A 17,582-nucleotide genomic window follows, 5' to 3' on the forward strand; every position below is an offset into this window, starting at 1 on the left:
ATACTTGGTAGTATTTGAGGGCACCTGGATCTTAGGAACCATCTCCCGATCTCCCAGGGACACTAAGGTGACACCCGCCCACTCTCCCCCCTCATCCAAGGGCAACTCCTCCCCGAGCACTACACTAGCTACTCCCGGGGCTTTCCCTCCAGTGGGAGGGGGTGGTCTCTTTGGGCACTTGACATCTCCCTTATAGTGTCCAACACCACCATGCTCAAAGCAATGGACAACCCTTGGCTGCTGACTTTGGCCAAGATGAGGGTTTCTGGGCGGGTTAGCCTTGGGGGTGAAACCTGTTCCCTTTCCCTGTAAACTGTTTTGGGGGCCTTTTGAGAACTCCCTCTTTTTATCTCCTCCCCTCTTTCTTCTGGGGGGCGCCCTGTCCGGTCCTTTGGGAATCCCCTCCAGTACCCTTTGAGGACACCCGGGTACTAGCCCAGATGTCAGCCTCCACAGCAAGCTTCCGGGGCTGGTCAGCTTGCTGTCCACCAGGTGTTGTCGCAGCTCGGGAAAATATTTCTCGAGTGGGTGCTCCTTGAGAATAAGGTCATACAACCCCTCGTAGTCCTTCACCTCACTGCCTTGTACCCAACCCTCTAATGCCTTCTTTGCGTAGTCCAAGAAATCCACCCAAATCTGTGTGCCTAGTTTGTGACTACCCCTAAATTTCTGCCGATATTTCTCTGGAGTCAGTCCAAACTTCTTGATCAGCGCCACTTTCATGGTGGGGTAGTGGGTCTGCTCTCCCTGCTCTAGGGCCAAAAGTGTATCCCTTCCTGCAGGAGGCATGTATTTATACAAGCCACCCCCCCCAGTGTTTCTCCAGTATCCCATGGGCTCTTAAGGAGACCTCATAGGCGGCCAGCCACTTGGCGATGTCATCCCCTGCGCTGTAGCTGGCGACTACGTCCTTAGGTAGTTAAGGTCTGGGTTCCCTGGTCAAGTCCTTGGATTCGCTGCCACCATTAGAAGGACTGGGAGTCCCTACTTGCAGAGCCTTAAAGTCTAATTCTCTGAGACTCAACTCATGAGCTAGCCTCCTCTCCTCCCTTTCCTTCTCTAATTTCACCAACTCCCATTTTAACTGTCTCTCCTCCCTCCTGTCCGCTAGTTCGGTTTCTGTCAAACTTCTCACGGAAACACTGCTGCCCTCCCTTGAGAGTGTTCTGGGACCTGTCAATAGGTTCTCCCCCTCAGGTCGGTACAATACATCTACCCCGATGACAGTGTCCCGGTCTGCCTCCTCCTCCTCCTTCCCATCTGGGTGAGTTCCACCCACGCCCTCAAGCTGGTTTGGAGTTCCCCCTTTTTAGCACCACGCTTGAAGAACACTCCCATATTTTGACAAAATTCTCTGAGTTGAGCCACAGTATAGGTCTCTAATTCTTCCAGAGCGAATTCCATTTTGCCAATGAGAGTTCGGGACAGCCACTTAGGAATTAGTTTAGAGGGTAATTAGAAGCTACCTCCACCCACCACCAGGAGTAGATTTGGAAAAACAAAAATATAATTAGGGAGTCCGCTAGGAGAAAACTCCAGGTGTAGGTCTGTGGAGTACACTACGTTACTATTGAGTGGACGCAAGCACAGTTCTCATCCCACCGCTAGACACCAATTATGTTAGACCTGGGGTTACCAGTCTAAATAGGGTAGCTTGGCGTTAAGTAGGAAGGTCTATCTCAAAGGCATAAAGTGTTATGCTTGCGTCGTACCCTTTTAGTAACACAGCGCCCATCCACTAGAAAAGAAAGACCCTACACCAGTCTTAGGAAAATACGAGCTGTTTTATAAAAATAATCTTTGTTCACCAATAAATAGAGTTTCAATACATAAGCAAATTAGTTCCACCCTGGTGTACATATATAGAAGCACCAGTTCAGTTTTACACACACGTTTCTTTTCTCAGAAGGAAGAATTTTCCAACTTCAATTGCAGCAACTAGTAAATTTCACTTTTCCACACAATTAATTACAGTTGATCCTTACCCTCGGAGGTTCAAGGCTATTTTTAACAGCAGGATACAAATTTCATCAGTTACACCCCGCTTAGCCCTTTAGCATCTGTACTCATTAGAGGTATACCTGAATAACAAGTGAGGGAATCCATTAATTCAGGAGGCACAAAGTAACATTGGACGTAATCCCTCAAGAGCTCACTAGCAAAGATTTCTATCCTAGCTGCCCACTGGTTTGTACCAGGTAGGTTACTCTGTCACATCCCACTACCAGTTAACTTGTGCGGTGATTACAATTACAGGAAGGCTAAGCTTCAGTTCACTCTGAACCCCTCCCCATTGGAATACTGAAGGCAATTGATCTCTTTCTGCCTTCCCCTCTCACTCTTTAAGAGACTCCTCCGTGGTCAGCTTCCCTCTACGGAACAGAGTTAGTTAATTTAGCAGGCTCCCACACTCAGAAGGTCCACCCTAAGCCTGGTGAATTCTGAAGGCGTCAGTCTCACAGTAGTTGAGCACCGTTTGGGGTTGCGAGTCACTATGAGGGGGAAATCGGAGGTCGGAATGCGGCTTCACCTCCCGCCCAGCCGATACCGCTGCTTACTTTGTCTGAGTTCTCCCGTCTGCTCGTCTCCCCATTGTGCCCTTGCAGTACTCTAGGCTTCTGAAGCGCTCCGCTGGCAGCAGGCTGCATTCGTCCGCTTAAACGAAGCGCAACTTTACCGTTTCCATTCAGCTGATCTCCAGGGCGATTCGCAGCTCTGCTGGGCTCTTCTCTCGCGGGCTCCGATTGAGCTCGGAACTCCGCCCACGGCCGGCCTCTGTCTTGCGCTTCTCCGCCCCTTGTCACCGTGGCAACAGCTGAGGTGCGCTCCTGCTTCCGCTGCTCTTCAGCCGCGCTGGCCTGACTTCCCTTCACTGACTCTGAGGGAATCCTCACCCGGCAGGCTCGCGCCCTCACGGCTGTTGGTTTCAGCTATCGCCGGCGTACTTCCTCACAGCACTCCAGGGTCTCTTCCGCAGTAAGTGACTCTGCGATTACAAATATTTCTGTTTAGGGTTTCCCAGGTCAGCTTCCTACCGCACCCAGAGGATAGCTTAGGTGCACTTTACAACGTAGGGAGTAGGAATTCAACCCCGCACAGCAGGCTTTGGTCGATGAGTAGGGGGCACGTCACCTAAGGAGGCAGCCGGCCCACTAGACTATCTCCCCTCGCTCAGTGCGCCTTCCTCCCTACCAGATCGCCTCACTCCTCTGCTGACCAGGTTCCACAACAACTCAGTGGTCACTACAAAATGGCAGGCCTCAGGCTACTAGAACCAGCTGGAAGGTTCTAGAATATCCCTATGCTATCCTATGGGTCCCTTCCCTGAGGTAACAGTTATGGCAGTTACTGTCCACCATTTTATGTGACTAGATTTCCCTCATTCTTAAGAGTCACCTAGGCCTGAGGAAACTATAGGGCCAAGGAGTACCTAACCCCAAGGGCAACACCTAAAAAAAATTCCAGTGGACATAAAAATAAAACGGATTGAGGGGCAAAAAGGGGACAAAAATAAATAATGGGAGGGACTACCCAAAGGCTGACAGGTCTAACACTACCTATTTCTGAGTGCTTGAGTCCTCTCCTGTTCTCTTTTCTTATACTATCTCCATTTGTAGGACTTTCGTTACTATTGCTGCTTCATCTCCCTTCAGTTTCCCCATTTTCACTACCCCCCCACCCCCTCTGCTTGGTAGGCCCCATTTCTTCCTTACTGCACATCCTCAGTTCACCTTTTCTGCAAAGGCTTCTGGTTTGGCACACCCTAACCTATGTACTCTTTGTAGAAAGCACATGGCAGTGTAGCTGACTAAGATGGTAATGCCAAAGTCAAAAAGTACTTAATGTAGATATGCACAGCACGCCTTGGCTAAGGCCGGCCGATGGTGAGGCCACTGGTGGGGCTTAAAGGCGTAGTGCTTTGTGCTTACTTGTTTCTTGTTGTCTTCTTTGTCTTTTCTTTGTACTTCTAGTTTCTTCCATGTAGTTGTCTTCATTCTACTGTGTAAAAAAAACGCTATTTTCTTCTTAGCAATTTTACCTTCTTGTGGATACCTCCTCTTCTGTAAATTGTGGTTGTTTCCACTCTAGTTTCTTTATTTGCGCCATCTCCAGGTCCACCTGTGTTCGCCAGGTACTTTAGATCCGCTTGTAGCTGTAGGTTCGTCACCACGTCGCCAAAATATGTAAACAAGTAAGCACAAAGCACTACGCCTTTAAGCCCCACCAGTGGCCTCACCATCGGCCGGCCTTAGCCAAGGCGTGCTGTGCATATCTACATTAAGTACTTTTTGACTTTGGCATTACCATCTTAGTCAGCTACACTGCCATGTGCTTTCTACAACTTACAGACAACAGGTTGTAAGGTACAGGACTTCATGTTGATAAGTGGTAGATCAGAGCCCCACCAGGAGCTGCCTGTCAGCTGCTCAGCCCATGACCAACTGTCACTGCCTCACTCAGTCCCAACATTCTGAGGCATCATCAGACTCCAACATCCTAATGAGTCAGAGCACAGGCACTGGCAGAGCAGGGCTGGTAAAACACCTTGCAGTATAATATGCAGGATACTACACTTCTTTTGTATACAAATTTAAAATTGCGTGTTACAGCTTTACTGGTTGTTTGACTATTGAATGTAAAGCAAAGGATTTTTGCTAGTGTCCTCTTGTCTAGGCCATTGACCCATAGTGCATCTTCTTATACCCATTGCTTCTACTGTGATATTGAAATGCCAAGTTTAGGTTTTATATTGCTAGGAGTAAACACTCAACGTAACTATGAAGTAGTAGCTTTTCTTAGGCACAAATTTATGCAGAAAGTTCAAATTTGTTGCAATCTCCAATTCAAGCCCTCTCTGTACTGAAATGCACATAAATATTCATTTTAATATTTGCCCTATTGCGCTTTTAATTTGTTGTATTTGTGTACAACTGGATACAATTGTATTGCTGTCTGTACACTTAATGCATCCGGTTCTTCTCAGTTAATGCATACAGCAATATCTCGATATTTTCTTTTGTGAATGGGCCTGAAATTTACCCAGACTCAGCCTATGCAGAGGTTCTTGCGGCTTTAGCCTTTTCTGATGCTTTTGGCCAAGCTTTGTCGTAAGTCGCTTAACCAATTCGTGCTTTTGAATAGAGGCAGCCAAAGTGAAGGTGATATGTCATTTTAGTCTTAAGATTCAAGTCAAGATAATGCCAACAAGAAATATTGAAATTGGATGTGAATTATCTAAGATCTGCTGGGATGGCAATTGAGGGAACACAATAGAAGGCAAAGTAACCATGAACAACTAGGCTCCAAAATATTATATAACTACTTGGAGGTGCAAACATGAAGTGTATTGCTGAAAATAAAATGGACAATTGAATGTCCAAAGACCTGCGTGAGGTAGTAAAGACATTGGTGAGAATAAAACAAGGAGAGGAAGGGTATTACGGAACTACTCCTAGTCCCCTAAGGAATAACAATATAAACAAAGTAGGAACAGTTCCGAATTTAAACTTACTGCATTAAAGGGAAAAGATATTCTTTTTTTTAAAAGAACCCTCGCCCACCAACCTAGTTGGTGGCATGCTTCATCGTTGGTTTCCCACCTGGGACACAAACTGCCTCCAGGTGTGCTTTGACGCCTGAATTACAGCGGAGCAGGTTTGTTTGGACAGTGCAAGTGAAAAGGTGATTGGACTTAAAATTGCCTCTAGGATCTCCCTCCTTACTAGGCCAACCTAGATATTTATTAATGGGGTCGTACGGCAAAGTTTAAAAACATGGAAAGGGGATGTTGTGTGTGTGTGTGAGATTCAATTGATCGCAAACATCTGTGAATTGGTCTACATGTTTCAGCCTATATAACTTAATAGCTAAGCTTTCTTCAGGACCAGTGAAAACCAGTGCACTCGCTAAGATGCACTTATTAGTGATATTTGAACCGAAAACGTATTGTTCTTCTAAATGCGACTATTAGGGGTGGGCGGAAGTCGCGGAAGGGACTATCGCGGAGAGGCATGGAGATTGAACCAATCTCCGTGCCTCTCCGCGATATTTACGTTTCGCGAGGCCACCCGCCGCCGGCCCTATTTAAATTAAAAGGCAAAATATAACTTTAAATCAAACTTACCTTATTGCGCTGCAATCTTCCCCATCACGGCTTCATCTTTGGAAACTACGCATGCGCGGGAGCCTGCGCATGCGCAGTCCTGGCCAGGAATGCGCATGCGCAGTTTCTAAAGATGAAGCCGCGATGGGGAAGATTGCGACGCAATAAGGTAAGTTTGATTTAAAGTTATATTTAGCAATTTAATTTTATAAGGCGGGCGGCCAACTTCCGTTCCGCCCGTGAAGGGGCGGAAATTTGCCCCGTTTTTTTCTGCCTTCTAGGCGGAAAGTGCAAATCTCCGCCTATTCCGTGGGCGGGACAGAAATGTCCGCCCACCTTTATTATTTATCGGTTGCGACTATGCGCCACATCATGGATCCCAGCGGGGGCGATACATGTTGTCAAACCTTTGTCAATGAAAACCACCCATGTCTGTCACCTATTGTGGTCCCAGCACGAGATCCCAGAGATATTAAAAAGAATATCTTCTCCCTTTAATGCAGCAAGTTTGAATTCGGAATTGTTCCTTCTTTGTTTATTTTGTAAAGACATTGGTGCCTTTTGAAATCATTTCAAAAACGTTATTCAAATACAGAATGTATTCATAAAGGTGCAGTGCAATACAATAAATTACATATAGTATAAATAATTTAAAACTTTGCATAACTAAAAATAGAGAAATTAAATTGCAAAATCCCAGCATAAAGTGTGAGAAGTGCAGAATACAGGTTTAATCATTGCAGTAGATTTATGCAGTGTTCTTGGTGCCGTGGGCTCACACTACTGCTTTAAAAAAAAAAGCGCCCATGTAAATCTCCTCCTCATTCGTCCTTTAAAAAAGTAAGTTCAAGGCGGTTCTCAGGTTATTAATGTCAATTTCTATTAGAAGGGATATCAAAAGTGCTTCTTTGAAAACATAACCTATAATTTACATAAGAACTTAAAATGTGACGTTGTTTGCCCAGAATTACCATAGAATGAAGATTAATGTTCAAACCCAGTGGCAAACGCTAGAGGTATTTCATTGTGCCAGCCCTGTAACAGAACAAAAGATTCCATTCCCACCGCTCCTTGATCTGGTGGTCAGATACCCAGTGGTATTATCCAGTGGAGCTAACATCATAAATATGGCCACGCTCACCTCATGACTCAACATAAGCATTCTTTAAGAAGTGGCCTGGTCCTCCACAGCTGTTTTTCATTACTATTTAAATAATTACTGGGGTAAGTAAAAACCTGCTGTAGGTTAACTGTACGCGGGCTCGGTTCAGTGCGAGCCAGCCTTGGGATCTCCATGTCTTTATCACAGCTGAGGCAATCTAAAATAATATCTCTGTGCATTTATGTTTGCACATTTCCAAGCACAGTTGTTAAGAATATTAGTATCAGTCAATCTTCAATGAGCAAAAGTAATGGGATAAAGTAATGAGGTCCTAGTGGATTTACCTTATAATACTAAAATATGGTTTTCAAGAAATGGAAGACCAGTATTAATCTGCCTTCTTTGATATGCTGGCACTAGAAATACAATCCTAAAATGTGATCTGGCAAACCTGGCTGCTTGTGGTAAACAATTTCAATAAGAAACGCATTTTAATTAAGATTAGTGGAGTATCCATAAGTTGTAGGTTGAATTTCGAATGTTTTGCAGCAGACTTTCACAAACAAGTATTTGGGCCAGTTAAACATTTTTATAGATGGAATATAATCCAGAATAAGGGATTGATGTGGCCTGCTTGAATTTCATTTATGACATTTTAAAACGGTCTATCCTAAGTGAGTCCTTGCTCATTGATATAAGGGGGTTTACTCTACAGATTGAGGTACAAGAAGTACTGGTGCAGCATAGATCATTCCTCAGACATTTCATTTTAAACTATTTTGTTGGCGATGTTGTAAATACCCTGGAATGGTAGTTATGGCTTTATGCAGATCTGCAGTAAAGGGAATAGGTACATTCAGATAAATGATTTATACGTGGGAAGTCTGTGAATTGTGTGGGCAAAATTGGTTACTGACCCCCAAAGTGTCTTTGTAGACTAAATGAATTTGCACTATTGTTAAACGATGCATTCATGTAAGACTGATTTCCTGTTTAGTACATAGTTTGTTTCAGCTGTGTGCATCCTTGACTCAACGTTTGCTAAAGATAGGAATGGGATGTAAGTAACCACCGTCTTATCAAAGCAGCAATGAATGTTGACAGCTGCAGATTCCTGCGGTTTTTCTATTGCTTTGAACATAGACTCCTAAAGTAAAAGTCGGTGTAAGATAAATATGCAGTACAGAAGGAACCCATAGAAAGTCTTTTCATCAAAGCAACAAACTGTTTTTTTTTAATATGCATTGGACAAAAATCTGACTCTTTGGATGCAGACTAAGACCAATTGAAGCATTAAAAAAAAAAAAATCTGGATTATATAAAGAGATCTATGTAAGGATTCACTTGTTGGTTACTCCCTGATGCAACAAGTGAAAGGACCTGTTTATTATTTGATGTGGCAAATATCGATCTTTTCACATAGTGTTTTTTTCCTTTTTCCACATGAAAGACAAAAGTGAAGACGGTTCAGAAAAAAGCAAAATGAGAAACCTGGCTTGTTCCAAAGAGTGCAGCTATTGTGGAAAGTCTTTCCGTTCAAATTATTACCTCAATATTCATCTCCGTACTCATACAGGCAAGTAATGCATTTGATTTCCTAGATAATTGGACCCATTTTTAAAGAAAGTAATTTGACTTTTAGTGTTGGCTCTTCATCTTAGAGTTGGCGGAGCATTTGTTTTCCATTTATGTTCCTGTGAACAATGTAACTTCAGGTTTCACGCCCTGCATTGGGCACTAAATGATCATGCCACGGACCTATTTGGCATCTTTAATTATACATTGATTAAATCTTGCCCTGATTTAGTTGTAATGTGAACCAGCGCATCAGCTGTTTTTATTTCACTTTTACACATTAAGTTTTGAATTTCGAGGTGTAGCGTTATTTTTGGGCTATGTTGCCATTAAAAGGTCACAGAATGATTGGAAGAAAGCTTTGATAAAATTGATTCATATACGGATGGCCATTCGGTAATATATAGTCTTGTTTTTAAAAGACGTTTCTAATGTTTAATCAACAATGCTTTTTTTCCCTCCTCTTTTCAGGTGAAAAACCATATAAGTGTGATTTTTGTGAATATGCAGCTGCTCAAAAAACATCATTGAGGTATCATTTGGATAGACATCACAAAGAGAAGCAAACCGATGCAGTGAGAGAAGTTAAGTGCGAAAATAGAGAATTAGTCTTGCTACACGACTCTGAAGACCTCTCATCAGAAGGAAATAAAAATATTAAAATTAGCAAAACTTCTCCGGGACATTTATATGACACCAAAGAAGTCGACTATTCATCTGCTGAATGGCAAAAGGATGTCTTTCCTGTTCAAGGGTCTAAGCAAGTTGCTGTTAATCCTGCTGTGAGAAAAGAGGCCCAGATTGATAACAAAAATTCAAATCGGAACAATAGAAATATATTAGCCGTTTCTCAAGCGGAGCCAAACGTGGAGGCAGTTGAAAATATTCTAATAAGTGCAATTAGACATGATGCTTGTATGGAGACTAAAATAAAAGATGACCAAAAACAATTAATTCCAAGGGCTCCGAATACTGCTGATGCAATAATCAATCTGGTTAATTGCAATCAAAGAGCTATTGTTTGCGCACAAGAAGTGCCTTTGAACCTCTGTATTCGGACTGGGGAAGAAGGCTCTGCGGTTACTGTCACTCGGGCACACTTGGCAATCAGCACATGCCCATTTTGTACTTACAAAACCCTTTATCCTGAAGTTTTAATGATGCATCAAAAATTGTTGCATAAATATAATCCCTGCCAGACCAGTAAAAATGGTTTAAAAAATAAGAGTGATTCAACTAAAATCCGACGTACTGGGTGTCCACCATCTCTTCTTGGGAATGACGTATCTCCTTTATTCTCCGATTTCAAGACCAAAGGTCCAATAGCAGCACTTTCGAAATCACATAGCATTGAAAGGGCTAAGCAGTTCAAGACTTTGGAAAGTAATATTCCTTCAGTACCAGGGCAAGACTTAAACAAGTATTTAGAGTCCAGTAATTCTAAATCTAACCGATTGCAACGGAACAATACTTCACAAATGGCCATTTATCAAAAAGCAGAATTGCACCACAGAGGAACCATGAATCAAATCGACAGAATGAACAGGCCAGACATAAAGCCCGTGAACATACCTTCTTCTAACATCTACAGCAATATGAATTGCCACTTTGAGTATCCCTTTGAAAATGGACCTGCCTTATTTGGTGATCTACACAGAGAATACTTTTATGATAAAGCTGTGGATAAAAGTAATTTCGAATTTGGTGAACCTTCATCTAAGAAAGTTAAACCAAGCTTTGTGGGTCATGAAAGAGGTAATTTAGAAAGTGGGGCAGTTAGAAGAGGAGTTGATATGGGAAGAATCCATCCAACTCAAAGTGTTTTACAACGCGAAAATGTACCCTCAAAAAATGCATCTATATTAACATCGAAGTCTGGGCTTCTCAACACAAGTTCTGTTGATCCTCGTTGGGATGTGTTTAAGACCTTTGGATCACACAGTAATGGCCAACTTTACAGCAGTTATGTAACTGGCAGAAGTCCGATGTACAGCCCAGCTATGGAAGGTAATGCACTTGGTTATTAGATTAAAACTGTCATGACTTTAGATCTGTAATACGTTCGGTTTAAGAACAAAAATTGAAGTTGAAATGTGCATTGGATGCATGGTTATATAGATTTGCTGGTTTATTTCCAATGGTGCCCTTTTCCCCCCCTCCTTCTTTTTCCGACCAGCTTTAAATATTTACGGATGGGATCCTGAAGCCACTGTTTGTCACACCTGGAAAATACTCCTGTCAAAGAACAAAAAAATACAGGCTGCATCTAACATTCTTGAGGCTTTGCATGCATCATTCATTCCATTGCAATAAAGTGTGTTTGCCTAAACTTCCCTGTTTTTCTGGAGAGTTTCCTTAGTGGTACACTCTATATGGGGTTTTCAAGCTACATCTCATTTTCTGTAAGTGATCTGTATAGAGTCTGAGAGACCAACTCAGTGCATGCCTACCTTGTGCCAGAGTGTAAAGCTGTGCCTCAGATTTGCCTCCAGCAGATGTGCAATGATGGGAAACTTAAGGACTTGGGATTTCATCTCCTTTATAGAGAAGGTACATAGAAAATAGACCCATCTCTGACTGCAGGCCTCATGGTATGTATTGTTATAATTATTCTATTAAGTTATTTTCAGAATTCTTTCATCACATAAAGGCCAATAATAGTTGATAATTGGGCTTTCTGTGATCTGTTTTTTTTTCTAAATTTTGCAGGCAGAAATGTTTCGGGACTGCTAGAAGATAACTGCATGCTCCCTATAAGGAAGAGAGTATGTCATGATCCTGTGCATAATCCACATAAGTGATTAGATGTGTGAACTGACTGGAATCTAGGACAGATTTTCCTGGCACATTATTTCAAAAACTCCTAGTACAAATTCTTTGCCATAGTGCCTGTGCCCCGGATTAAATTGATGGTCGTTTCTTCATATACACTCTGGCACCATGTGTCTAATCAGCGCCCTGAATGTATTTGTTGCATTCTAGAACATTGAGCCTTCATGAGTGCTCTGAAGACACAACTGTGTTTATCTTCTTGCTCTCTAGTTGTATTTTTTTGGTCACTATAGTCTGTGTGCCAAGGTGCTCCTTAGAATCCACGATCACTGTATAAATAACTGTATTGACCTCTTTGGTCCCCAAAAAAGGGGAAAGTACCTTGTTGTGGGCTCAGCTGTAATTTGGGAGCGTGGTATAACATTTTTGTTCTGGTTCAATGATCCGGTTTGATTTTTCTAAAATAAAATAAAAACCTCTTGATATACCATAAAGATATCTCTTTACTCTAAGGGTACACAGGTCATAATTTAAAAACAGAAAAGGGTATTTATTAAGACACCAATGATTTTTGCATCCGCATAAAAACCGTAGTTGCTTACATGTTGGATCCGTTTACCAGCCCACGTGGGTCTTCAGCTTTCTTCGGGGCCCATTAATTCCCGCCTAAATATTTGACATTAGTGTGAAGCATATACTCAAAAGCATAGTGGGTCTTCAGCTTTCTTCGGGGCCTATTAATTCCCGCCTAAATATTTGACATTAGTGTGAAGCATATACTCAAAAGCATAGATATAAGGCTTTCATTCATGTTTATTATTTATGTAAAGAAACCTGTGAAGTAGATTTAAAATATTTACTTTTCCATATCTTTTAAAATCATTGTCGTACACATCTATGTGAACACAGCAAAACAACGTAACTCAAATTGATGACTTGCCTGACATAGTTGCTTACATTGTGTACTCTACACACTTCTGAAAAAAAACAAGCAAAGCGTATACATACATACATACATACATTTTAATGCATGGATAACTGAAAATATGCAAGTATTGCAGGTAGATTCTACAGTGTGAATGCTCCCTGGTAATCTACCTTCTCCAGTATTGGGGTATCTTTCATAGATTCACATGCCTGAATCATTCCCCATCGTCGGGAGTCCCACGGTACATAAAAAGCAACAATTATGCACATAATAACCATAACATAGGTAACATAAAACCAGGAAGTAAGTAGCCATAAGCTCCAAGGAAAAAAACTTCCACATTTATTTGTCCAAGTCATTATCTACAGGCTAAACTGCAGCCAACCAGGCGACAGCACCCTCCAAAATGTTCTCCTCAGAGGCTCAGGCTCTCAGATTTTCTACTGCACATCGTGTGAAGGGAGTCTCCCTGAGAACTGCTCAGTACTCTTTTAAATTCTTCAGGAATTTCTTCACTTCAGGATGTCTTCTTCAAAGAAATCTCTCTTTAGACCTTGTTAATCTTGTGGGAAGCTCCGGCTGTTTTCTGAGGATCCCCACAATAAGTGCATTTATTGCCTATATTCGGATCACCAGGTGAGAGAGTGCAAAATATGCAGGACCTTCCAGCAGAAAGCCCTCAGAGATAGAGAAGGGCATCTACTTCTGTGGCTACAGAAAATTAAGGATCGAGACCACCCCTTATCTGAGGTGGGAAGTGTCGCCTCTGGCTCATCTAGGTCCTCTAGGAAGAGGATTGATGAGGCGGAACTGTCTTCTCCTGGGGCTAAGGTGTTGAGAAAACAACAACCCTCTAAGGGTGCTGAATTGTCTTCCACCTCAGAAAAGGCTCCTCCACCTTCTAAGAGTAAGCCTCTGCCTACTATGCCCCCAAGAAAAACCTGTGAAGTCTGGCTTCAAAACTACTTTCTGAGAAGGATTACCTCAGAGAAAAGTCCCGTCGACGGAATAGACGACTGCTTCGTCGATGAAAATCCGTCGACACGACTTTGACGTATACGGTCACCTTCTCGTCGCCGAGATCACAAATGATCATGTCATCGGCTTTGTCTCCGTCGACGCTTGTTTCAGTGTCCGGTGTCCGTGAAGCCTATCTCGTTGACTAAGGAAATTATATCTACCGTCGATGTCCCGACGACGACGAAGGTTAGAAAGTTCTCTTCGACAATTACCTCTTCGACGGCGACCGCCTTGTCGTCGACTGCCGCCTTTTTGACGAACTTCCTCGTCGACGAAGATTGCCTCGTGGTCCAACTGCCTCGTCGGCAGTCACTTCATTAATACCAGCTCAATCAACGACGACTCCGTCAACGGCTTCCTCGTCGACGCTACAATTATCATCTGGCACAGAGTTGCAGGTTTGGTTAGCGTCTACGGCCACAGTTTCCTCTGCACCGTCTACAGTGTCTGGGTAGTTGCCACTATTAACAACAACATACTTTATTACACAGACGTGGTTCTTCATTGGAGGCCCTCTCTCCACTGCTTATTTCCCCTACCAAGGTACATCTACAGTTACCAAAGCAATTACTGAATACTGGAGATGATGAAGAGGATGACAGATTTCACACTGCCAGAAGCCCTTCAGAATTGTTCATTAAATATCAAGAGGACAACCAGGATCAAAATCCTTCCCCGGACATTGTAGCTCCGCCTCCTGACACAATACCTACAGCACAGATACCTTTAGCTCTGCTAAACAGTCTTCAATACATGTTAGACTATTATTATCGCCGCTTTCCTCCATCTGAATCGGTGTAGTCCATTCCACAGACACTTTTGCCTCAAGCTTCCGTTTCTACACTGAGGTCTCCTAGACCACCTTCTCATCATTCCCGTGATGCTAACACCTCTGACGATGATCTGGAGGAAGGAGAAGTGGACGATAGATCTCTTCTTACGGAGTGGGACTATTGCCAAATTCAAACTCCGTCTCCTTTAACCCCAGCTCCCATTGATTCTCTTCCAGTCGATATCGGAGGCTTTCATTTCCTCCATTGAAAGGGCAACACAAAGGTTCCTTCTGCCTATGGAGACAAAGAAGGATGAATGCTTCCTATATGATTTTAAAGATCAGCCAAGGAGGCAGATACAGACTATTCTTATTATTGATTTCATTTGGAAGGAAGGATTGAAGGTCATGACAGCTCCTGCTTCTATTCCTGCAGTTCTGCCTTAGCTCGACAGAAAATATAAGACTCCATGTAACTCACCTGCATGCCTCATAGGTCAACCAAAAGCTGACTGTTATTGTCCAAGCGGCACAAAGGCAAGCTAGAAACCCCTCCTCTCCGATCACAGCTCCTCTGGACAGGGATGGCAGACGATTAGAGTCTATTGAAAAGGTTTCCACCATGGCAGCGACGACCATCCGTGCTGCTAACTCACAGGCCATATTAGGTCGGTACGACAGACAGATGTGGTCGGACATCTCTCCCTACATCAACATGTTGCCGTAACCATCATAGTCTGAAGCTTTAAAGATCCTACAAGAAGGGGAGCGTATCTCTGCTGAGATCATAGATTCGCCCGTGGATGTCGCATCCACAGGATTTAGGCAGCTAGTGGGTGCCTCAGTACTGCGAAGACTAGGCTGGCTGAAGTCGACATCTTTTCGCCAGGAGGTTTAGGCAAAGATTATTGACATGCCGTTTGATGGGGAATCGTATTTGGCCAACATGTAGAAGTGGCCCTTCAGGCCATTAAAAAGGATACAGAGACCGCAAGATCTCTTGGTACACTTCAATTTCGGAATGCGCCCTTTCGGGGCGCTAAAGGACGTGGGTCCTTTTCTAATCGAGGAGGCTACAACCAACAAGTCATACCAGTCCTTTCAAAGCAATCAACGATACCAGCCTCAACGACGGCAGTCGTACGGACAGTGAAATGCCTCCTATTTGCAGAATAAAAGGAAGCCTTCCTACCACAGACGGTATTTATCTAAAAAACAATGAGAACCGCCACCTCTTCTGCCACCTGCCCCTTTAAAAGTTGGAGGAAGAATCTCTCAATTTTATTAGAACTGGTCCGCTATAACATCAGACCAGTGGGTCCTGGACATCGTGGCCAGAGGCCATGTTCTAGAGTTCATAAAGATTCCTCAACTCTCCTCCCAAAGGACCACCTCCAGCTCATCTCACGGAGCTTCTGTCCCAAATAAATTTGATGATTCGAAAGGGAGCAATCGTAACGGTTATTCAGTTGCAAAGAGGGACAGGATTTTATTCGAGATTTTTTCTGATAATGAAAAAATCGGGAGAATGGCGCCTTATTCTCGATCTTCGCTCCCTCAACAAATACCTAAAAAAGTTATCCTTCCGGATGTTAACGCTTCAAGAAATCCTTCTACTCCTCTCTGCAGGTGATTACATGGCCACCCTCTACCTCCATGACGTATACTTCCATTTACCAATTCTGCCCAGACACAGAAAATTCTTGCGGTTCAGAGTGACTGACAGGGTCTTCCAGTTCAAAGTCCTTCCTGTCGGACTATGTTCAGCACCCCGTGTGTTTACCAAGGTTCTAGCACTGGTGGCCCCACACCTTCGTCTGGAAGGGATCAAAATCTTTCCATACCTAGAAGACAGCCTTATCAAGGCAAATTCTTTTTTAGCCGCAAGCGCCCACATTCAGAGAGGTTTGTCCCTTTTTTCGATCTCTGGGTCTCATCAATCTCGACAAGTCTCGTCTTGTTACATCACAAAGAAAGATGTTCTTGGGAGCCACGTTAGACACACAACTGACTCCAGCATTTGTCTCAAACAAAATGCAATAAAAGATCTGCAAACTGGCCCACATCGATCAGGGTTCATTTGTCAGCCATTACGCCATACAGAAAATCACCCAACCAACCTTCTTTTTTCCAGTTGCAGGTGGTTAAGGATTTCCTACAGGGGTTGAAGAAAGTGTATCCCCCAGTTGGAACTACTTCTCCCTCTTGGGAATTGAATCTGGTGCTGTCTAGATTGATGGGTCCTCCTTTTGAGCCCATTCACAAAGCCACATTGCAGCCCCTGACGTGGAAGACCGCTTTTCTGGTGGCAATAACCTCAGCGAACAGAGTAAGTGAGATCCAAGCGCTGTTTGCAAAAGAGCCATATACTGTGTTTCACCACAACAGGGAAGTGTTAAGGGCTCACCCTGCTTTTTTGCCAAATGTTATATCTGATTTCCATATTAATCAGTCAATCTCACTACCGTCCTCTTTTCCCAATCCCGCAACTCCTGCGGAGAGGTCTCTCCACTCCTTAGACCTTTAAAAGAGTACTCCAATTCTATTTGGAGGGTATAAAGGGTATAAGGAAATCGGATCAATTGTTTTTGAATTATGGTGCCATGAGAACAGGTTTCCCACCCTCCAAAAGATCCATTTCAAGATGGATAGTGTCCTGTATAAAATTGGCCTACCGGTTGGCACATAAACCCCTTTTGTTGTCCCCTAAAGCACATTCCACTAGGGTAAAGGTGGCAACAGTAGCTTTCTTGCATGATGTTCCAATGTCAGAAATGTGCAAGGCAGCAACCTGGAGATCGGTTCATCCTTTCACAAGGCATGTCTAGAATCCGATTCCAGAGCGGATACTCCAGTGGGCCAGGCCTCCTTGAGGAATCTGTTTGGATAGTAATATATCTATCCAGGCTTGGTTATCTGAGCTGGTTTGTTAATTTACTGTTCTGTTTCCTTTGCCAGTAGGGGGATGAGGTGAGGCTCGCTATTCTATTCTAGTGCTTATGACTATTGATGAGGATCTCTTGGAAGAGAAGGATTAGTTACTTACCTGTACTCCTAGTTCTCTTCCAGGGGTATCCTCATCAAAGTCATAAGCTACCCTCCCGCCTCCACGGGCAAAGGATCATTGTATCTTTAAAAAGTAATGTCAACTCTTTGTGTTATGGCTTTTGAGTCACCGCAAAGAACTGACCTAACTGTCACCCGCGAGGCATGATGGGAAGCTGGGGGTCATGACTGCCTTAAATGCACGGTGCCAGTTTATCTCTATTTTGCTATGAGTTAGCTTTTCAGCCTTTTTAGGCTATGTTTT

General features: G+C 43.3%; 1 protein-coding gene across 2 annotated transcripts in view; it reads left to right on the forward strand.

Moving 5' to 3' along the window:
- The window catches only part of ZNF217 (zinc finger protein 217), a 178,033-nt gene that overhangs the window by 39,397 nt on the left and 121,054 nt on the right, over nucleotides 1-17,582 (forward strand). For both annotated transcript variants that reach the window (XM_086932446.1, XM_086932447.1), the window contains exons 3-4: nucleotides 8,656-8,781; nucleotides 9,252-10,787. In XM_086932446.1, the coding sequence (XP_086788572.1) occupies nucleotides 8,656-8,781; nucleotides 9,252-10,787 (1,662 nt within the window). The remainder of the gene's footprint in view (nucleotides 1-8,655; nucleotides 8,782-9,251; nucleotides 10,788-17,582) is intronic.

This window comes from Lissotriton vulgaris, chromosome 7 (genome assembly GCF_964263255.1).
Source record: "Lissotriton vulgaris chromosome 7, aLisVul1.2, whole genome shotgun sequence".
Lineage (NCBI taxonomy): Eukaryota > Metazoa > Chordata > Amphibia > Caudata > Salamandridae > Lissotriton > Lissotriton vulgaris.